The following is a 21,142-nucleotide window of genomic DNA, read 5'->3' as shown; positions in this document are numbered from 1 at the left end:
CCCCCTTTTTCATTGTGTCTTATTTCTTCTCGTCATCTTTTCGTATCCCAACCCCCTCCTCCCATTGAGCGCTCTGGTTTGTTTCTGGTCATCCCATCTCAGCGTCATCCACACCCTCACACACTCTTCCCAGGCAGGTCCCTTTTTCCAAACCCTTGTTTTCGTCTGATGGTCTCAAGTGGTCATTACCTGTCATTTTTTTGTTGTCTCCTTGTATCCTACCTTTCGGGTACGAGATTTTCTTTTCTCTGTATTCTTCACAGAATTGCAATGGACAATGCCGAACCACTGAACCTAGATTTTGTGTCTCGATCGTCGTAGTTTCCATCCATGAATGAAGTCCGATTCGGATGTCCTAGGTATACTTTGAGGCTACCCACGCATGTCCTAGTAGGTACAACGATGAACACCTGTGCAAGTCCTTTATATTCATATCAATCAGTTCAATACATTATCTATATTCGCAAACATTCAGATTTATGAATAATCATAGTATTACTTTCGGGCCCCTGGTTGAAGGCATCCCTGTCAGAATATGAATTAAATTCATTCCATGGACCACCTCTACTCAATATTGGAGAAAACGTTTATTCCAAGGTTGTCATACCTAGGTAAGTGTGCTTATAATATTTCCCTTTACCAGTTAAACTCCTGCCCAAAAGCTTCTCACTCAGTACCCATAATCTCGCTGCATCAACCTTGTTTATCGCCCAAGGGTATAACTCCTCCTGCGATTGATCTGCAACATGGCAATCACTCAAAAAGGCACCATTATTGCCTACAATGCTGGGATCAAAGGCAGCAAAAACGTGGGTGGCAGCTCCCTGATCCAAACCCTTGAATTTCGTCTCATCTATGCCATGAGCTCACTTATTCCCATAGATATTGTCCATCTCCGTAAGGCCGGCCGCAAAAGAAACATAGTTGTCAGCCCCATGTGCCGAGAGATTCGTATAACAAGTTCCAGGACACAACGGGAAGGCGAGAAGGCCACGGGAACCGAGTTTCTCAGCAAGTGAAAGAGCCATTAGAGCATTGGCTGTCTTGGAATGACCATACGCCAGCCACCTCTGGTAGCTCTTCCCATCATTGAAGTTGCAATCCGACCATCGGATATGGCCCACGCGGTGTATGCTGCTTGAGACAACGACAACGCGTGGAGTCCTCGAGGCTAACGCTTTTTCCATGATGAGGTTTGTGAATAGAAATGGCTCAGATGATTGGTTTGGAACTGGCCTTCGAATCCGTCTTCGGTCTTTTGGTATGGCGTGGCCATGATGCCGGCATTGTCGACCAGACTGTCGATGAACCCTTTCCCATTTTACGAAGACCGTGAAACTACTCAGCTTCAGCATTACCCCTTTGTCATTGAGACCCTCCTCACTGTTGCAACCAAAATGAACTTTCCACAACCCAAAGTTTCTTCTCTGCCCCCGAACATCGATCTCCATGGCAAAACAGCTTTGATGACTGGAGTTACTGCAGGGATTGGCTTAGAAACAGCTCGACAACTACTCAAGCTCCATGTCTCCCACCTCGTTCTAGCTGTGAGAAATGTGTCGAAAGGCAAAGCTTGCAAACAGGAGCTTCAGCCATTCAACACCCAAGCAAAAATCACCGTGATTGAGCTCGTTATGAACAGTTACAGAAGTGTTCAGGGCTTCGCGAAGGTGTTACAACAAGAAGTTCCTGCGGTCGACATCCTGCTCCTCAACGCCTGCATTGGACTTCTCAAGCTCGAACGTAGCCCAGATGAACATGACTGCGTCACTCAAGTGAATTATCTGTCAAATATTATCTTGATTGCTGAATTATTACCATATCTCAAAGCAAACGCGGAGAAAACTGGCCGGCCTTCTCGGATCACCTGGGTCGGTAGTCGAATGTACTTTACCACGAGCCTCGAAAGAAAAGCGCCCGTGAAAGCCGATGGATTGATCCTTGAGCATATGGACTCGGAGAAATTCTTCTTTTCCAAAGAGAGATACAACGACACCAAGCTTCTGTGTGCCATGTTCATGTACAGTCTTGCTCAGCGTCTTGACAAAAGCAAGGTGATCCTGAATATGGTTTGTCCGGGTTTGATCAACACCAACATGACCGATGTTTTGCCGATGCACATGCGCATGGTCATGGGCGTTGTCAAGTTTTTTCTAACACGCCCGGTTGAGGTCGATGGGCGGCTTTTTGTCAATGCGGCTGTGGTGGCAGGGCCAGAATCACATGGGGCATTCTTCGGGGACAAGGAAATAATCCAGTACGAATAACTTCCCCATTCGCTCCAAATTTATCAAGAAAAAGAATTGCCTGTGACTAATTTTTTTTTCACTGAACAGGCCTTCTCCATATCTTCAGTCTCCTGCAGGGCAAGCCGTACAAAAGAAGCTGTGGGCGGAAACTGTTGAAGAAATGGGCAAGCTGATCAAGCTACCGACGGAGTTTGCTTGAAAAGGTTGGAATAAGTCCCTGAGTTTGTCATGTTTTGTGGGCCCGATTTTACGAAAAGAAACCAATTGCCGAGTTCCGGCGATGTTCTGTTGATGGGTAGGCAGTACTTGAAGTATCTAGGATTTCCCGGACACTTTTTATTGATTCTGGACTGCGATACCACTGGAATCTTCGACCCTTAAATAATCTCTTTGTATGTCTATTATGTTTTCCTAATTATGATAATTTTTGAAAATTTACCATACACCTACCTATACTACCGTCCTACCTGAGTCACATATCTTCTCTATATATCAATTCTTGACAGCCCCAACGTTTATATTATGGCGAATGGACCTTACCAATAGAAGCATACCAAAGCTCCTGTCCTTCCATATCATGAATAGCATTGACCCATGGAAATCCAACCAGAATTTTCCTGACTTCTCCCCAACTTTCAATCTTCAGGGCCTGCAAGGTGTCTTGTGTTTTGGAAACCCATATAGAATGCCTCGAAAGGAATGAAGAACCTGCTCCTATGAATAGCAGCAAAAGAAGCGTCTCCTTTTGATGCTGTCCAGGACTTGGAGGGTTTTGAACTTCTGCAAGAAGTAATTGTGACAAAAGCTCATTCTGGGCAACTCGACCATCCCACCCTTGCAGGAAGGACACCAAAAAGGCAGTAAGCCCTAAATGTACCTTATTTTGAAGCGATGAAGCACCAAGCAGCAAGCCTAGGGGGGTAAAGTCTGACTAGACGATACCCAAGCAGGATGATATTTTGATGAAGCTCAATGGCGTTCATTTTCGGTAAATCACCAGCAATCGCGCTGTTGAGAAGCGAAGCAAGAAACATGAAGTCACCAAATAAATGTCGATAATTGGTTGACTGCGCCTTGAACAAGGATTGTCCAGGGACTAGAGATTGTACCTCGTGATTCGACTGTAGGTACACACTGGGAAATTGCGTCTCGGTCTTGCATCCGAGTTCAGCCTCTTTTAAAGCTGAACAATGTTGATGAGCCCAATTGGAACGAATATTCAAGATCGACCCTAATCGTGTAAATATAAACACGACTAGTTGTGCTTCAATATTCGGTGTCTAGTCTTACCGCAACATCTTCTGTCCCAAACCAGAGGGGCTTCTGATTAGATTTGATACCCGCCTCGCAACTGAGCTATCTGCCACAAACCTTGCATATGGATAGACCCTTGTTGAAATTGACTTTTGTGATGCTCATATTGGGCCATATTTATTACAGCCGCGATGGTGAAGTCAGTGATCGCACTCTGACCATGAAGGTGTTGTTTCACCAGGCGTAACATATGCGATACATGACGCATTCTCTACAACTTATTTTCCAGCTCGATAACAAGGTTGTCAAGGCAATGGAGAGCAGTAGCAATTGAGCTATGAAAGCCTGTGACGAAATCAGTAAGAGTTTCGTATTAAAATTGGTTGAGCAAGAGCATCCCTTACAGGCCTCATCGGAAAACATGTACTTGACACATATCGGGGGGGCCAAGGTCTCCATAGTCGAGACCGATGTTCAGTTCAGAAGAGAATCGTATAGAGTTCATAAACGAGATAGCTAGATATTCCCCGTGGGTCAAGACCAAACCAGTATTCTTTGAGAGATTCCACACATACCATTCTTGACAAGCCCTTTGGATTCACCAGGTAGGAGGCCAGGAAATAAAAGTCCGTCATCAATAGGCCGCTCAATATCATAGATTTTCTCTTTTGCTTCAAGTTGGCCACGCATTATCAGTGGGACGCGAAATGATGTTGTCGTCGGCGCCAGCGCGTCTTTCCTAGATTGTCGTGAGATTTCATTGCTTTTATTTTTCCCATGGGCTGCGTGGCTTCGGATCCGTGTTCTCGTGGCATCATTACTGAGACCATTATTGCTGATGAACTCAAATGGCATGCTGACAGATTGACCGTTGTGAGCTGCTTAGCTGATGGAATAAAGCCGGAACACGAACTTGGTGGCGAGACAATACTGTTCATCGACCTGTCACCTCGTTCACATGCGTGTTCTGCTCAGAGAGCAAAAAGCGGCAACGAGCACTAAAACGGAAGGGGAACCTTCAAGTTGGAATGCCAAAAAGTAGCAGGAGAAATCTAGTAGATAGGCAGTCTTCTAGTACTACTTCCTCCCGACAGAAGCTCAGAGCTATTGAAGTGGTGATGTATGCGAGATGACTAGATGAGTAGGAGGGAGCGGCAGGAATGCATAATTGCTGCCTGAGACATCTCAGCCTCAACACCTTGGAGGCAATTTTTATTATGCTACCACAGGACAAGAATTTCTGGAAAGGGCCTTTGTCATTGTATCTATCCATGCGGTCTCAAGCAGCCCGCTGAGACCGTAACATATTGCAGCGGAATTACAGCAATAGGAAAACAAAAGCGAACAAATAAAATAATAGAAAACACAAAGTAAAAGAAGTCGGACACACGTTAAGACGCCGCTCGCAGTTCAAAATAATCCGACTCAATAGTATCGGGAATGGAAAATATGCTCTCTATCAACGTATCTCTCGAGCCAGAATGAAACACTACCCAACATCGAGCCTTTTTTTACTCTGACTTCTCCTCATCGGCATCAGCCTCAGCCTCAGCCTCGACCTCGACTTCGGCTTCAGCTTCAGCCTCTGGGGTGCCGTTAGTTGCGGCCACGGGCTCCGTTTCGTCATCACCATTGATGTCAATGAGTGACTCGGAAACAGGCTCTGGGGCGATACCCTCTTTCTCGAGGCGGATGTATTGATCCCACTCAGGGAAGAGGTCATCATCAGTCGAGACATCCGGAGCGCCGGGAGGAACACCGATGAGGCGGGCAGTCTTAGTCTTATTCGATTGCTCGAGGGACTCCTTCCACTGGACTACGAGAGCAGCGGCGCGGCTAGGCTTGTAGGTCTGGGCAAAGAGGACTGCTTCACCGATGCGGTTTGTCTGGACAAGGAGTTCGATGCAACCATCGATATCACCCAGAGACCAGAGGGTTGAGAAGGCGACGTTGTGAAGACCTGACTCGGAAGCCTGGGTAGCCAGTTTACGAAGCTCGGTTCGGTTGTTGCTAGCTGTGTGTAGCAGCAGGAGGGAGCCAACGTCCTTGGCGTGAGTAAAGCATTCTTGGGCGAGAGAGAGGTTCCAAGCGGCAAGGGCGGCATCACCAACCAGCTTGTATCTGTGGTCGGTGTTGGTCTGGCGGGCGATCTCAAGAGCAGTCTGGAGGTCGTTGAGGGCCAAAGCCAGGTCGAAACGGTGTTCTGGGTCTGTTGCAACCTCAAGAGCCATCTCCTTGTAGCCTTGACCTTCAAGGAATCGTGCAACCTTGTTCATCTGATCTTGAGGGATATCACTCAGAATATCGGCTGCAGCGTCCATCTCGTTACGCAGGACGAGAGTCTGGTACTCGACCATGCTGAGAGACAAGCTGAAAGAGACAACATTGACATCCTTATCCGCCAGGTATAGCTTGGAATCTCTGGCGAGGTATCCAAGCAGGTACATAGGCTGGTCAAAGTGCGAGATGGTGTATGTTTGATCACCAACCAGATAGTTAAGGCGGTTGGTAGAGTTGGTGTAGATAAAAGAATCGCCAACCCATTCTCCAGTACGGACAGTCTCGTTAATGGTAGCGACGTGCTCAATAGCAGCCTCAACTCCATCCTCATCAGCCTCGCCATTGTTCATGCCGTTAATGTACTCCTCCCGTGAGTAGCGAAGGACAAAGAAAGAGTCCTCGCAAGCAAGGACGACAAGATCACCATTCTCAGACCAGTAGACCTAAAACAAAGTCAATAGATGTCACAAAATGTACTCGGAATGAAACTCACACTAGTGGGGTCAACTTCGATTCTGCGGACCAGGTTGCCGCTTTCCCAGTCGAAGAGGCCGATACCACCTTGTCCCTTGACACCGAGCAAAACACCGCTTGCGAGACCCTCGGCCTGGAAACCGACATCGAGACCACCGCTTTGCTCCTTAAAGTTCTTGAAGATCTTCACACTAGTCGTGGATTCGCGAACAGCAAAATCGTTGCTGTTGTCTTTAGATCCCCACGCGAAGTCGAGAGCAGAGCCGAATGCCTTGTTGCGCCACGCCAGAGCAGTCTAAAATAAAAATGAAGGGTTAGTCCACCGATATCAATTTTTCCGCAGTAAAAGGGCACCCACGTAAATAATCCCTATAAGTCAAAAATTAGCATCGTGTCAAGATATCTTCAAGGAAGGGGTTCTCAAAACTAACATTCACCGTCTCCACAGCATGCGACAAACCTCCCATTCGGAGAGTGAGAGAGGATCTGAGGGTAGATCTCGCTCGAGCCCAGATCCTTCGTAGGCAGCGACAGAGGCTCGCCATCCTTTATGCTTAAATCGCCACCCTTGATCACAGCAGAAACAACCTCGTTCTGTCGGGCCCAGATCAGCTTGCCAGAGCCATCCATAGAAACAGCAGGCTCTTCCCGACCCATCTTGACGACAACCGCACCGTCGTCGAAACCCATAGCTAACGCATTGCCGCTTTTTTGTGTGCTCACACACCACGCTCGCTCCAGTCCATAGCTTAGCGACTGCTCGAGGCGATAGGTATTGGCGTGCCAAATCTTGACGGTTCCATCTTCAGAACCTGAGACAATGACAGGCAATTGGGGATGGTAGCAAGCGAAGGAAACATTGCTAGTGTGGCCCTCTAGGGTAGCAATGAGCGCCTTGGTTGTATAATCCCAGATCTTCACCGTCTTGTCGTCCGAGGTTGTGAGAAGGTATGGCTTGTCGGAACCGGGGTAATAATCGACGTGGTTGACACCCTTGGTCTCGTGGGCTTCCAGGGTGAAGTTGGCATGGGGGGGAGCCGAGGTTCCAGATCTTCACAGTACGATCTAAACAGGCAGAGGCGAACGTGTTGGTATCCTTCGGGTTGATGGACATGCCCATCACATAGTGGCTGTGGCCCTCAAAGACCTGAATACATTTCCAACCCTTCTCCCAATCCCAAGCGCGAATTGTCATGTCATCTGACGCAGTAAGGACGATAGGTAGTGTTGGGTGAACGGAGATCGAGCGAATATAATCGGGGTGGGCTTCGAAGGAGGTGATCTTCTCGGAGGTATTGTAGTTGTAGACACGGAGTTGGAAGTCGTCAGAGCCGCAAACAATCCAGTTCTTGCGCGCAATGAATCGACCGGCACGAACAGGGACATCGGTAAGCTCGAATGTTTTGATGATGGACTAGGAGACGGAGGGTCAGCCGCGCTTTTGCGGGATACATTGGGCGTTTGGACCTACCTGCGTCTCGTACGACCAAACGTAGACATGGCCGCTGTAGAGAGAGGTCAAAATCTAAGACAGTGTCAGTACAACCGAAGCTCTTCGACTGTCGTCGTTCGAACTCACCCAGGGCTCCGTGGGGTGGAAATCAATGCCTTTCACCCGCTCCGAGCGGGCAAAGAGCTGCCTCTGTACAATACCAATCCCGTTAGCAAACTTGTCAATTCCACTCTTCTATATCTCCGGGTGTATCTCGATTCCTAGCGCGAGCAGCTATCTCCTCGATATTCAGTTTTGCGTACCTTAACGTCGAGCCGCATGTTGTGTGGGGGATGGACGAATGTTTGTGTGAAGCGGCGTTAGGGCGTGCGAGAGGGGCAATTCCACGAGCCGCTCAGACAGCCCAAGGGGTGCAAGAGAATCGATCCTCGGGATAATCTTTCAAAAACCAGCAAGATATCCCGGCTGGAGGAGAGCTGAAGGTCGTTCAGGGACAATGTATGTGTCCACAAGGAGGATTCCCGCCGGACTCACCGCCTTCCGTGGGCGGGTCCAGCAAACGCAGCATGTAACTACAGGGTGGACTACATACGAGCAAGCAATCGTCTATGTGGCAGACTATCCCAATTAATTCTATAGAAATTACGATGTATCGATCGTGCATGCTTATTCTAGTTTGGCTAGAGATTGATGGAAATAAAAAGCGAACCACAGCCTCTCAAGGCTCCGTAATAGCCAGAACCGGATCTCTGCTATCATCAAAAAACACCTTATAAATGCATTCCATTGCAGTCGAGGTAGTAGATATTGTAGAGGTACTTTCCCTGTAATTTCTGGTGCTGATTATAAGTTTGCCTGCGGGAAATCCCTCTCAGGTGATCACGCCGTGCGATTGTAGGCCGAGAATTGAAATCGTGAAACAAATGTATTCGAACAACCCCTCTAATAAATACAGGAACCGTGCGTGCTCTAACGTCTTCTTCCAATATTGCCTTAATGACGTTCGAAGTAGGTCCACTGGCCCGCGGCGGGCTTCTCCTCGAGTTCCTCCCAACTAGAATCGTGTAAGTAGTCTGGTCAGGGAACCACGGATATAGTTCGGGCTTTACTTACACCTTCGCCTCGTGCAGCTCGCTAGCAAGCTTCAACTCAGCCTGGGCAACCTCAATAATCTCCTCAAGGAGGCCGTGGCCGATTTCCTTCTCAATCTGGGAGATTCTGTAACGCGCATTAGCATCCTGGAACACCTCCATGTAAAGTCAATTGGCATACTGGTCAGCCTCAAGAGCGGGTTCGTTCTCCCACTTCATCTCCTCGATATAGTGGTCGGCATTTTTGGTTCTTTTGATGCCCTCTTCGAGCAGCTTATCGAGTTCGGCCTCTTCCTCCGCGGTGCGGGTTGATCCCTCGGTGCAAGCTTCAGAGAAAGTCTCACCATCCCAGGCCAGACCATGGGGGTTGTCGGAGCCGTCTTTCTTCTGGACACCAACATAGCCAAAGGGACCCGCAGACTTCTTGAGAGCAGCGAAACGCTCGGGCTCGGCGGCGATGACCTTGTCGACGCGCGCCTTCCAGGCCTCGAATCCGGGAGGAATCTTCGACTCAATAACCTTCAGGCGGTGGCGAGTGGTCGCCTCTGCGGATTGACGGTATGCGGACGACTCAGGGAAGGACTGGAGCTTCTGCAGGGTCTGGAAATAAAGGTAGATCAAAGTCGGGCGGGGGTTCGGGTGGGTGGACAGGCCGGTCAATCCGGTTGGAGCGAAAGCCTCCAGATACCGGGGCTTGACATTGGCCAACAGCCGGAGTGTAGCCCTCATTTTGGTGAGTGTGAAATGAGGAATGGAGTGGTTGCGGGCGCACTTTGATGTGACGGGGTGACGGGAAGTTCAGTCGGGCCGGAACGGATAAACTTGGCCTTCCACTCTCTCTAAACGGGCAGGGGGCCAGAGCCACCTTTTCTTTCCGCTATCTACAACACACACGCGCGCAGGGCCTCGATATTTTCCGAGTGCTGTCTTTTTTGACTCTTCACGGCTTGGGGTTTGGTCGTTAAAACCCTGTTCTTGCCTCGACGACTGAAGGCTAGCGCCCTCTAAGCCAGTTTTTGCCGCCCCCATATCCAATGTGCCACCTGTGACATCTGTCAAATTCCCCCCCTTTCGACCAACGTCCCTCGTTTCAACCCACCTAAGCCTTAAGAGGGGCTTGCGAATACTCTCCCTCTGCGTCCCGTTATTGAGGTCACTTCGTCCCGTTTCCCAAAATGAAGACTTCGTGGTTGGGGTGGTCCCTCCTCTCTTTGTTGACCGGCTCGACAGTGGCCGCGTCTGCGAAACTAGAAAAGAGAGCAAACCGTGGACTCGACTCTGATCAACCTACAGTCTTCAATGGACTGGATGTTCCCCCATTGACCCAACTTACTCCTGATAACTTCGATGAGCTCATCAAAGATGGCCAGTGGTGAGTACTTCGGACATCCTGTTACTATAACAACGAACAATCTTAGATCCTAACAATCAACAGGCTCATTAAACATTATTCGCCCTCATGCGGCCACTGTCGAAAGGCTGCACCGCCGTACCAGACGATTTATGAATACTACTATGTGAGATGCACCATGATGCTAAATTTAGAATTCCAGGGCTAATCATGGCATCTGACATTAGACCTCCAACCCCGTCTCTCCAGCCTCAGGGAAGTCGCCCGATCCCAAGTCTCTCAACGGCTTCACCAACTACTTCAACTTCCATTTCGGCTCCATGAATTGTCTAGCCCACGGAGACCTTTGCGAGAAGCTTGGAATTTCGGCCTGGCCCACCTTTGCATTCTATGACCAGGGTGAGCAAAAGGACAAGCACATTGTTAAAAATGTGATCAAGGATCTCAGCCCCCTTATTGAAGAGAAACTCGAGGCGGCCAAGCCTGGGTCTCGCCCTCCCCAGGGCATCAAGTTGCCTGAGGTTGGTGCCTCTAGCGTGGATTCGAGTGCGGAACCCGATTCACCCTTGGCCAAGGACAAAGACCCTGCGGCTGGTGTACAGGCCGGTGAGAAGCAAAACGAGCTGGCTTCGCAGAAAGAATCTGGTACTTCTTCAGACTCTAAGGCAGTTGACACGATCGAGACCAAGAGAAAACCTGAATCGGCGCCTCCCAATCCTCAGGGACTCTCTGTTCCTCTCACCGCTGAGAGCTTCCAGAAGCTGGTCACTTCTACCCAGGATCCCTGGTTTATCAAGTTTTACGCCCCTTGGTGCGGTCACTGCCAGGCCTTGGCTCCCAACTGGCAGGCGATGGCCAAAGAAATGAAGGATGTCCTGAACGTGGGTGAGGTGAACTGCGACGTGGAATCTCGATTGTGTGAAGATGCTCGCGTCAGCTCTTTCCCCACCATGTATTTCTTCCGGGGTGGTCAGCGCGTGGAATACACGGGTCTTCGTGGTCTTGGTGACCTGCTTTCCTATACAAAGAAGGCCGTTGGACCCGGCTCTAGTATCGAGGACGTCGATGGGGCTACTTTCAAGGAGCTCGAGGAGACTGAAGAAGTCTTGTTCCTCTATTTCTACGATGACGCCACTACGTCTGAGGACTTCCGCGCTATGGACCGTCTGACTCTTAGCCTCGTGGGACATGCTCGCATTGTCAAGACTAACAGTGCTGCCTTGGCAGCGCGCTTCAAGATCTCGACTTGGCCTCGTCTATTGGTGGTCCGTGATGAACGGGCTAGCTACTACAATGCTCTTGCCCCCAAGGATATGAGAGACTTCCGTGCAGTTCTAGCCTGGATGCAAACCGTCTGGCTGCCCATTGTTCCCGAGCTGACGGCATCCAATGCCCGTGAGATTATGGATGGGAAGTACGTCGTGCTTGGTATTCTTAGCCGCCGTCGTTCCGACGATTTCAAGCAGTCCAAGCGGGAACTGAAGGAAGCCGCTCTTGAGTGGATGGATAAACAAGTGCAGCTTTTCCGACTTGAAAGGTCAGAGCTTCGTGACTCCAAACAACTGCGTATCGAAGAAGCCGATGATCGTGATGACCAGCGTGCCCTACGGGCTGCTAAGAACATGCGCATCACTATTCGCGAGGATGACAAGAAGGCAGTTGCCTTTGCCTGGGTTGATGGCGATTTCTGGGAGCGCTGGATTCGCACCACCTACGGCATCGATATCGAAAGTAGTGACCGTGTCATTGTGAATGACGAAGATGTAAGTTTCGAGTTTTGACTCTCCTTCCGAACGTTCTAAGCTAACTTCTGATAGAATCGCCGATACTGGGATACTGCTTCCAGCGGTGCTCCGGTCATGGCCTCTCGTACTTCGATCCTCGAGACCATTCCCCTCGTTATCTCCTCTCCTCCCAAGCTAGCCGCCAAGTCCACCATTGGCACCTTTGAGACCTTCTTCTTCTACACCCGCTCCTTCCTCAGCAGCCACCCCATTCTCTTTTTCATTCTGTTGGGTATCACGGTTGCGGTTGCCACCATCTTCGGTCGCGGACGCCTGCTACGCCGTAGCGGACTTGGCCGTGGTGGCATTATTGGCAACTCCAATGGCGGCGGTTTCTTCCACCTGGACGGCAAGGAGGGTATCTTGAACGGAGGTTCGACAGGAAAAGTCGACTAATGAGACGCATGTACAGTACCGGTGTTTGGTAGCACGGTTCAATTTTTCTTATCTATAATTTCCTTTTCAACTGTGACTTCATTGATTGCAGACCGTCTGGTTCTTGATTTCCAATTTTTGCATGTTCGAATACAGGTGTTGAAGCACACATTTCCTCGTTTTTTTTAAAAATCTTGTTTCTAATCTTCCAGTCTGGATCACTAAAACTCAAGAAAGATATTGTTTTAATTCTTCCAAAATCCCTGTATTTAATTCACAAAAGTGTAGGTCTAGAGAAGGAATAACCTGCTCCGGTCACCGCAGACCAAAACCACCTTAAAATGGAATCAATTGTGAATATTATATGGCTATATATGCGGCTACTTCTTCTAAAATCAACAACATCACTAATCATGGCCTCGGACGTTCTGGCCAAGTAGATGTTCAATTTATCCAAGGGGGTTGCATAAATACAACGGCTCAGACTAATTAGCTATCTTCTGATTGGTGTTAGGTTGCCATCACGTGATTATCCGGTTTTCGTCGAAGGTCGTTCCGAGCTCATCTCCTTCTTTTGATTGTCCCACGACCTGCACAGCCTCACAACAATGGTACGTTCGCCTTAAATCCGACACCAGATACAATTCCAAAATGTCAACCGTGTCGTTCGGATCTTGATCCGCCGGCACCGGCCGTGTCAACGGGGTGACCGCATCACGATGCACCCACTACGGACCCATGCGGGATGACTGCGGGCTGTATTCAGCTATTCTGCAAGCAATTGATGGCTAACTTGTACTCTTTTTTGCCTAATAGGTTTTCGCTCCCACTCTCCGCCGCGCTGCGGCCGCCGCCCCATCCTCCGCTTTTGCATCCAAGTGAGACTCCCCCCCGAACCGCGATCTTCAATTTGGGACAACTGGCATGTGTGCATGCGCGCGAATCACCCAGGTTGATTCCCTGCTTTACATATTTGTGCATATGGAGTCGGCCTGTCATGGTGATATACTCCGTGGATCTGCGTGCCTTAAAGCTCCAGCGCGGCTTGACATGCGGCAACTGTGGATTCCGCGGAGTACACCTTCGCAATAAATATCACCAATCGCCTGTCGTCGAATTATGATCTACGTGCACTTGGCAGCTCGAATATAAGCTAACGAACATTTACAGCTTCGCCACTCAGCGTACCGTTGCCGGCTTCACCCTGCCCAGTGCCATCAAGGCGTAAGTCTACACTACCACATGGATTTGAGCTTTGCTGGACTAAGGCTTTTTTTAACTCGAAATATGCTGACTTTTGGAATCAGTGGTACCGTTGCCGGTAGCTTCGGTGTCTTCGCTGGCGCTGCTGCTCTCTTCTTCCTCGGCGAGGTCCCCCGTGTCCGCCGCGATATCCTCCAGCAGTTCCCCTTCCTGGACACCTACTATGACCGTCCCATTGCCCCCGAGGACAACGTAAGTTTCGCACCACTCTTGCTTGTCTTTGGCACTAATACTAACATGGTTTTAGCCCTTCTAAATTATTTCGCTATGGTTCCGGGAGTGCCGGTGATGCACTTAGAATAGTATGGATGTGCAGGTCAGGGGCAGCGGCCTTCGTGTAGAATAGCGATGAAAGTCTTTTATGTTTCGAATAGCACATAGAGGCAGCCATTATCAAACCCGTCAGGGTGATCTCTTTTGTCCAGCTCAACTCATGGGACTCCTTGTGTACCCGCGTTCCTTTGCACCCTTCTCTCGAAGTGAGGAAGGATCTAAAGCATATATGGTCTATTTCCCGTAAGGGCAAGTCCAAGCAGTCGTTTGATAAGCTGTGGCTTTTAAGGCTGACCTGTGGCAGCGCACGTTCAAATAGTACTAGTAGGGTACTTTGTCATGACTAGGGTCATGAAGTGACTTATCTCCCCCCTCCTATCTCCCACTGATAACAATGCTTTCCAGATCTACAAGACAAAACATCGCCGCCCCCGACGCCTAGAGCTTCCCTCTTTGGGTTTAAATCTTTTGCCAAGCTAACCGGGGTAGCACTGTTCGCGTTTGATCAAATGGTATGGCATCCACGCTTCGCTGGAAGGCGAATCACAGGACCTGTGTGCGGAGAAACTGAGAGGGAAGAGCCCAAGCGTCCTAATTGAACCATCGAATGAGAGCAGCTGATCATACAAATAACATTGTCCATAGGCTAGTATCGGGAACTCTCGTGCTCATTAAATTCCGTTATCAAGCATTTATTGCGGAGAAAAGCGTATCACTTCTTCCATGTAGGCCTGGGACAGCCCGCCTCTTAGAGCTCCCCTCCTCTGGCGTTCTTCTAGCGGCAATCGGCAGGCCCACTACATCTGATAGAACCAATGCTTGTTGAGCTTGGGTCTATCTGAATGTTAGCGATGGCGCCAACGAATCGTCATGGGCGCGGGGGCAAGCCTGCATAGATAACCATAGCCGACCCCTGCCCCCTAGATTTGTAGGTTCGACCGCGGCTCATTTAAGACCAACGAATCTCCCTCGCAGTCGTTCAGACTCTACTCGTGCATAATAGAGCGAGTCTCTACTCACGGCAATACACACCGATTATAACACCGTGACGCCTAAACGTTACGGCTTTCGATATCAGTTTTCGCTTCTTCCGATAGTCAACCCCCCCCCCCTAGCTCCCTCTATATCCGCGAATGGGTGTTAGACCAGAATGATAGATATCAAAAAGTCCTCTTCGGGCACCTCCAAGGCTCACCCGGTCTATAATGATACCAATCATGCACAGGTTACGTCCGTGTTGCCGGATGGCGATGTGCCATATACGGACCACGAGATGGATGCCGATGAGCGCGTGATTATGGCCCTTGGCTACAAGCAGGAATTCAAGCGCGAATTCTCCCTGTGGACGACGTTTTGTGTCAGTTTTGCCGTTTTAGGTCTCCTGCCTTCGTTTGCAAGTACCCTCTACTATGGTATCTAATGCACCCCATTATCTCACTGAGAGCCATTGCTGACTCGGTCCAAGGAATGGGATATGCAGGAACAGCCGGCATGGTGTGGGGATGGATCATCGCCATGATATTCATCCAATGCATTGCGATGTCAATGGCAGAGCTTTGCTCAGCTATGCCAACAAGGTAAGATAACATCCATCTGCTATTGTCTTGGAAGACTTCGAGCTAATGCAGTATATCTCAATCTAGTGGCGGTCTCTACTATGCAGCAGCGGTTCTCGCACCTCCCGGGTATGGACCTCTAGCTGCATGGATTACTGGATGGTCCAACTGGATCGGACAGATCACAGCAGCACCATCAGTCGACTACGCGCTGTCCGCGATGATTCTCGCCGCAGTCTCCATCACCAACCCAGACTACGTCCCAACAGACTGGCAAACCTTCCTCCTTACAACTTTCATAATGATCATCCACGCAGGCATCAGCAGTATGCCAACCAAACGAGTTGCCCAATTCAACTCCTGGGGCTCAACTTTCAATTTCCTCGCACTCATAGCCGTCCTCATCGCCATCCCAGCCGGAACAAGCAACAGCCCGAAATTCACACCCTCCAAAAAAGTCTGGGGCGACATCACGAACCAGACAGACTTTCCAGATGGCGTCGCCGTTCTGATGACTTTCGTCGGGGTCATTTGGACCATGTCCGGCTACGACTCCCCGTTCCACCTGAGCGAGGAGTGTTCGAACGCCAGCGTTGCCTCTCCACGCGCTATCGTCCTTACATCCGGTGTCGGTGGGCTGATGGGCTGGTTCTTGCAACTTGTCGTCGCATATACAGTACTTGACATCGAAGCCGTCATCGATTCGGATCTGGGCCAACCCTGGGCCTCGTACCTACTGCAGGTGATGCCGCAGAAAGCAGCCCTCGGCATCCTGGGCTTGACCATTATTTGCGGTTTCTCTATGGGCCAGGGTTGTATGGTTGCCGCGTCACGGGTGACATATGCCTATGCACGCGATGACTGTTTCCCCTTCTCGAATATCTGGAAGAAGGTCAACCCCCACACGCACACCCCAGTCAACGCGGTGATTCTGAACGCAGTCCTGGGCATCCTCATGTGCCTGCTCATTCTGGCCGGAAGCGTGGCTATCGGTGCATTATTCTCCATTGGTGCTATTGCTCAATTTGTTGCCTTCGCTATCCCGATCTTCATCCGAGTGTTCTTCGTTGGAAATCGCTTTCGAAAGGGTCCCTGGAATCTGGGTCCGTACGGTCCGTATATTGGTGGAGTGGGCGTTTCCTTTGTCGTTCTCATGGTTCCGATCTTGTGTTTGCCGAGTGCGACAAATGCGGACTTGGCGCTCGATCTGATGAACTGGACTTGCCTGGTTTATGGGGGTCCAATGCTAGCAGTGATCATCTGGTGGGTGGTTGATGCTCGTCGCTGGTTCATCGGTCCTGTGGTAAATGTCGAGCATGCCATTCACCATATTGAGCAGGAGCCTGAAGTCAGCGAGGGTATTGAGCCTGATAATCATGAACCGGATGAGACGGTCGTTCCAGGCAAGTCGGTTGATGGTGTGTTATAATAATGGCCTACTGCGTCTTGGTGTAGAATTTCAGTCTAGTCTGGGTGTCCTATACTTGCAGAGACACTCTACCATGTGTACTGGTTCTTTATACGCAATAATTCCCTCGCCGGAGTATAATATTCTATCTGTCTGTTCAATGATTGTTACTACCATCCGTATTGGTTTATGATAATATCTAGAGTCTTGGGGTGACAAGCACCGGGGGGCATTGGGGTCGAACGAACGCTCAACTACTAGTACACAGCCCATAATATTGTCTTGGATTATCTGGGGTAATCGCACTTTTTTTTGAAATGGGCCACTTTTCTACGGTCTGGGACCCAGCGACCCATCTAAGCACATTTTTGGGTTGTGGTGGGATGTGGCTCCCCGCGATGGAGTTGTGGGCTTGCTCCACGCTCCACAGCCCCAGGTGCTTAACCTTGTACTTTAGCAAAGTGGAGAGAAAAGATGGTGGATTTGACAGATCACAAAGGTAATTTAAGTTCGTTGATGGTGTAATTTGTAGTTAATTAAGATACTAGTGGATTGTTGTAATTGTAATCGCTTCTCATTCATGCAATCGCATGCTCCGAGTCGCCCGGGCGGTTGTATAGTAGTAAACGGCCAAATGGTAGTAGTAACTGCCTGTGGATATATATAGAGTAGGTAGATAGAGGCATACTATCAATACAACTTTGACGAAGAAAATCGACATAAGAATTGATCTATACCTATCATCATTTCATAGACTACTACTCATCAATACCTCACCAAAGATCTCGCCTACAAAAGACAGTTTCTCTCGATCTCCCCTGCGCGAGTCCAAAGTGGTTGATCACTAGTAACTGACCTTGTATGTACCAGGTACCTTGCTACTACCGTAATGCGGACAGCATCTCCCAAAATAATATTATTTGTCGACCGTCAAAAGCTCCCAGGTACAGAGAGATACTCATAGAGACAATTAGACTCTCCCCCAAGGCAAAATATGCACCCTCGTCCACCTTATCAAAATGCCGACCTTCCTCGACACCCTCCTCCACCCGTACCTGTACATTGCGCTGGGATCCCCGGAGGAATCCTGCAAATAGATCCACCCCTGGAAGGTCCCCACCGGCGGTGCGGTGGGCACTGGACATGGATGCAACGGAGAAATAAGTTCGATGGGACACACAGATATGCTTAATCTGACTCCAGATGAGGGGGCATCCACCCTTCCCACATCAGATCTCTCCCCCCCCCTGACACGAGGCGTGCAAAATGAGGATCCACCTGGAGGTGAACTACATATCTACGCGAAAAGTACGATGTAAACACGAAAGATGCGATGATTTCCCGCCTCTGATTTCTAAGTTCAAATTAAACGTGTCTCGTGTCTGCGTCTCACATCGTGCACGGCTCAAGGAGGCTTGCTGGCCACAACGCCCTGCCCTCCATATCTCTCTCTCTCTCCAAATTGGCCAAATTTAATACCCCAAAACGAGGGAATTCCCAACACACCGGGCCGGCTTTAGAAACTACCAAAGTCAAACCCCCAAAAGTGCCGTGTAATAATCCCAGAAAGAAGGATTTGTTCGTGTACACTGCCTAGATGAGGGACGATACAGGTCTCGGGCGCAGAACCGCATGGGGAATGTCGGCCCCAACCCTTTCTTTCTCTTTCTCTCTCTTTTCTCTTGCGCGCTCTCTCCCTTTCTCCGGGATCCTTTTTCCACTCCCCCTTAACACTACGCTTCGCCCGCTTCCGTCCGTCGGCGCAGATTCATTCCCGATCGACACTGTCAGGGGTGGCTGCAACTGGTTCTGCCGAGGATGATGCATCGGTTCCTGGGAACATCGACTTCGCCACTGACGCTGGTTCCTGACTTTCTGTTCTTGGCCTGGACACGTCCACTCCCTGTAATGTAGACATTCCCTGTTGAAGAGATTTTGCAAAATTACAACCTAAGCGATCCCCTGAACTATGTTACGGGGTATGGGGCAACATCAAATCAAATGAACCACAAATTCTTAAATCAACGGCGTATGTACCAAGGGTACTCGTATGACATAGGGAATGACAACTTTTTTTTCCACGGTACCGAGAACCGTAAAAAGGAGGGCGAAATTCGGGAAGAAGCCGTGGACTCGGCTCTATGGTGGGTCCGTTTTGCCTTTTTGCAAGGAACGCGATTCTTTTTTGGGAGGATCAGTTCATTTTCAGTTCATTTCTGTACGGAGCGGGTATTGGGGTAATTCCAGTAACGATTTCATGCGTCGGGCTGCCGATGTGCATCCAATCATCCCAGACCTTCTTCTCTTCCGTGGTCGGCATGCGCGTTTCAGGCAGCCATGGCTTTTTTGGTTGCATTCCACACTTCTGCAACCGGTCACGGCGCCCACGGTTGATCGGGGCCAGCCATGGTTAGTCATAGTAATTTGTGAGAGGCGATGTACAACACGGCGTTTGAATGGCAATGGCATTAGCCATGGCTGTGATTCTGAAAATGGCTTCAAGGATTTTGAATCACATGGGCTCTCACATTAATAGAACGCCATCACATCGCCTATAAGCATCTGTATTGGACGCCTATCCGAAACCCCATGACGCGGCCAGAGCCAGGGGGAAAAGAGTTTTGGTTCTTCTTGTCTTTCTCTCCTTATTTTGCCTTTGGATGATTCCCAAGTCCACGGTACGGCGGCTATGGTTCTGGGCAGAAATTTCCTAGTCGGGTGTACTACTTCTGATGAGATGACGATGATACGTACTATGCTTCGTAGGGTGTACGCATACGGATGTGTAAAGTATTTAGTTTGTCTTCTGTATCACAAAGTACACCCTCTACTCTGCAGATACTAATTCGCATCATGATCAATTAGTATTCAGTCAATATTCAGGTCATGTTGGATATACTACTATGTAGCTCCGAGGGGTTGGTTACCTTTATGTAGTATGTTACGGAGGACGCGGTGCGCGCTCCTCCCCGACCGCTCCACAACAACACATGGAGAGATGGGGATGGGGGATGGAGTCCACCGCTGTCAGATTGATGGAGAACATTCAACGGATACTCCGTAAATACATATTACCCTATGGATCCACGAAGTCTTAAATTAAATAGTCACTCAGACTATCAATTGATTCCCATAATATACTTTTTTCCAAGGTTCTTTCGGGATTTTTTTTCTTACTTTTGCTCCGACGTACGGTACTCGTAGTATATCGGATGCACAGAGCGCTGCATGTCAGAGAATCGGAACACATCCGAGGACCTTGAGGACAACCGCGCCAGCCTGGGTCTCGACTAAAGGCATTGAGAGCCTATGAGGTGGGTGGCGCACGCGTTGCTCTTGATTCACTTGTCCGTTGGGGGGCTGTGTGGGGCCATGATTGGCTGCGGTGCATCCTGAAACTTGGCGATCCGAACTTGGCTCAGGTCCTTTCCGGCCTGTGCCGGCGCGAGGCTGTCTCCATCGAGCAGGTCGTTTGTGTTTAGGAGTGAGTTGTCGGATGAGCTACTCCGTATGCGCCTCCGGGTTGGCTAGACTGGCGAGAGTGGCTAGTGGCCCCCATCGGAAGAGCTAGGTACGAGTATTGAAGGCCAAGGAAAACCAAATAGAGTAGTAACTCATCAGTAATAGTTTGCTTAGTTCTACCGAACTACGTATCTCAAGCGACACCGCCGTTTGTCCCCGTGAGGTGTTGCCAGTTCGGCCGAGATTGAGCTTGAAAACCCTAGTGCGCTAGTTAGTATCCGTATAGAGTAAAAGTAGATGGAGACCAACAACAGTAAGAGGCTGGGGAGGGGTATCATGTAGGGCGGATCGACGCGATCTCACATTCTTCTCGTGTGGCCCAGAGCTATCTGAATTATTGGATTCCTACGGAGAACTATTCCGTATACACTACTACTAACTTGATTAATTTACTGGAGTCGGATGCACACTGGATAGCCCTACTGGCGGGGACTAAACTACTCCGTACAGGGATATGGATATGTTTAAGGGGAGAGGGGCCAGGAACCAAGCTTTGCGCGCGAAAAGGAAAGAAAATTACCGCCGATCCAAGTGGATTGGAGAGAGGGGGGGGGGGGATCTCAGGGAGAGTTCTGCACATTTTTTGTCCTCGGCCCCTGGCCTCACCGTAGTTTACTATGCTAGCCTCTTTTTTCTCCCCCTCGTGGAACCCGCTCTTCGGGAGTGCCCCTCCTCCAACATGTCGACCTCTCGGTGGATCATCAATTCCCGGCCGCGATGCCGAACGGGCATCTCTGCTGCCTGTGGGCCATTCTGAATCAAATGACCTGCCCAATTGAAAAGACCTCGATCCTGTCCGTACTCACGGT

The 21,142-nt window shown here is 49.6% G+C and overlaps 7 protein-coding genes across 7 annotated transcripts; 4 read left to right on the top strand and 3 right to left on the bottom strand.

The window, feature by feature from the left end:
- Positions 1 to 866: 866 nt before the first annotated feature.
- On the bottom strand, positions 867 to 1,187 carry N7481_011426 (uncharacterized protein; the record flags this gene model as incomplete). The annotated part of the gene is made up of 1 exon (XM_057270645.1): positions 867 to 1,187. The coding sequence occupies one exon, from the start codon at positions 1,185 to 1,187 to the stop codon at positions 867 to 869; it is 321 nt and encodes a 106-aa protein (XP_057117819.1).
- A 90-nt stretch (positions 1,188 to 1,277) lies between these two features.
- N7481_011425 (uncharacterized protein) lies at positions 1,278 to 2,448 on the top strand (the record flags this gene model as incomplete). The annotated part of the gene is made up of 2 exons (XM_057270644.1): positions 1,278 to 2,257; positions 2,337 to 2,448. The coding sequence occupies 2 exons, from the start codon at positions 1,278 to 1,280 to the stop codon at positions 2,446 to 2,448; spliced, it is 1,092 nt and encodes a 363-aa protein (XP_057117818.1).
- Positions 2,449 to 5,014: 2,566 nt separating this feature from the next.
- On the bottom strand, positions 5,015 to 8,030 carry N7481_011424 (coatomer subunit beta'; the record flags this gene model as incomplete). Its single annotated transcript, XM_057270643.1, has 8 exons — positions 5,015 to 6,226; positions 6,277 to 6,552; positions 6,616 to 6,626; positions 6,689 to 7,264; positions 7,320 to 7,671; positions 7,729 to 7,782; positions 7,837 to 7,899; positions 8,013 to 8,030. 8 exons carry the CDS (start codon positions 8,028 to 8,030, stop codon positions 5,015 to 5,017), a joined length of 2,562 nt encoding a protein of 853 aa, XP_057117817.1.
- A 673-nt stretch (positions 8,031 to 8,703) lies between these two features.
- N7481_011423 (complex I NDUFA5 subunit family protein) lies at positions 8,704 to 9,530 on the bottom strand (the record flags this gene model as incomplete). The annotated part of the gene is made up of 3 exons (XM_057270642.1): positions 8,704 to 8,764; positions 8,824 to 8,928; positions 8,983 to 9,530. The coding sequence occupies 3 exons, from the start codon at positions 9,528 to 9,530 to the stop codon at positions 8,704 to 8,706; spliced, it is 714 nt and encodes a 237-aa protein (XP_057117816.1).
- A 446-nt stretch (positions 9,531 to 9,976) lies between these two features.
- On the top strand, positions 9,977 to 12,332 carry N7481_011422 (putative disulfide isomerase; the record flags this gene model as incomplete). Its single annotated transcript, XM_057270641.1, has 4 exons — positions 9,977 to 10,173; positions 10,237 to 10,318; positions 10,380 to 11,915; positions 11,970 to 12,332. 4 exons carry the CDS (start codon positions 9,977 to 9,979, stop codon positions 12,330 to 12,332), a joined length of 2,178 nt encoding a protein of 725 aa, XP_057117815.1.
- Positions 12,333 to 12,919: 587 nt separating this feature from the next.
- N7481_011421 (cytochrome b-c1 complex subunit 10) lies at positions 12,920 to 13,830 on the top strand (the record flags this gene model as incomplete). The annotated part of the gene is made up of 5 exons (XM_057270640.1): positions 12,920 to 12,922; positions 13,128 to 13,189; positions 13,482 to 13,535; positions 13,619 to 13,766; positions 13,822 to 13,830. 5 exons carry the CDS (start codon positions 12,920 to 12,922, stop codon positions 13,828 to 13,830), a joined length of 276 nt encoding a protein of 91 aa, XP_057117814.1.
- Positions 13,831 to 14,997: 1,167 nt separating this feature from the next.
- On the top strand, positions 14,998 to 16,832 carry N7481_011420 (amino acid permease; the record flags this gene model as incomplete). Its single annotated transcript, XM_057270639.1, has 3 exons — positions 14,998 to 15,259; positions 15,313 to 15,424; positions 15,491 to 16,832. 3 exons carry the CDS (start codon positions 14,998 to 15,000, stop codon positions 16,830 to 16,832), a joined length of 1,716 nt encoding a protein of 571 aa, XP_057117813.1.
- Positions 16,833 to 21,142: the final 4,310 nt, after the last annotated feature.

The sequence above is a fragment of the Penicillium waksmanii genome, assembly GCF_028829765.1.
Source record: "Penicillium waksmanii strain IBT 27052 chromosome Unknown utg000009l:1.0-4314994.0:1.0-4318279.0, whole genome shotgun sequence".
Classification (NCBI taxonomy): domain Eukaryota; kingdom Fungi; phylum Ascomycota; class Eurotiomycetes; order Eurotiales; family Aspergillaceae; genus Penicillium; species Penicillium waksmanii.
Note: the sequence above shows the minus strand (reverse complement) of the source record. Positions and strands in the feature narration are given on the sequence as shown.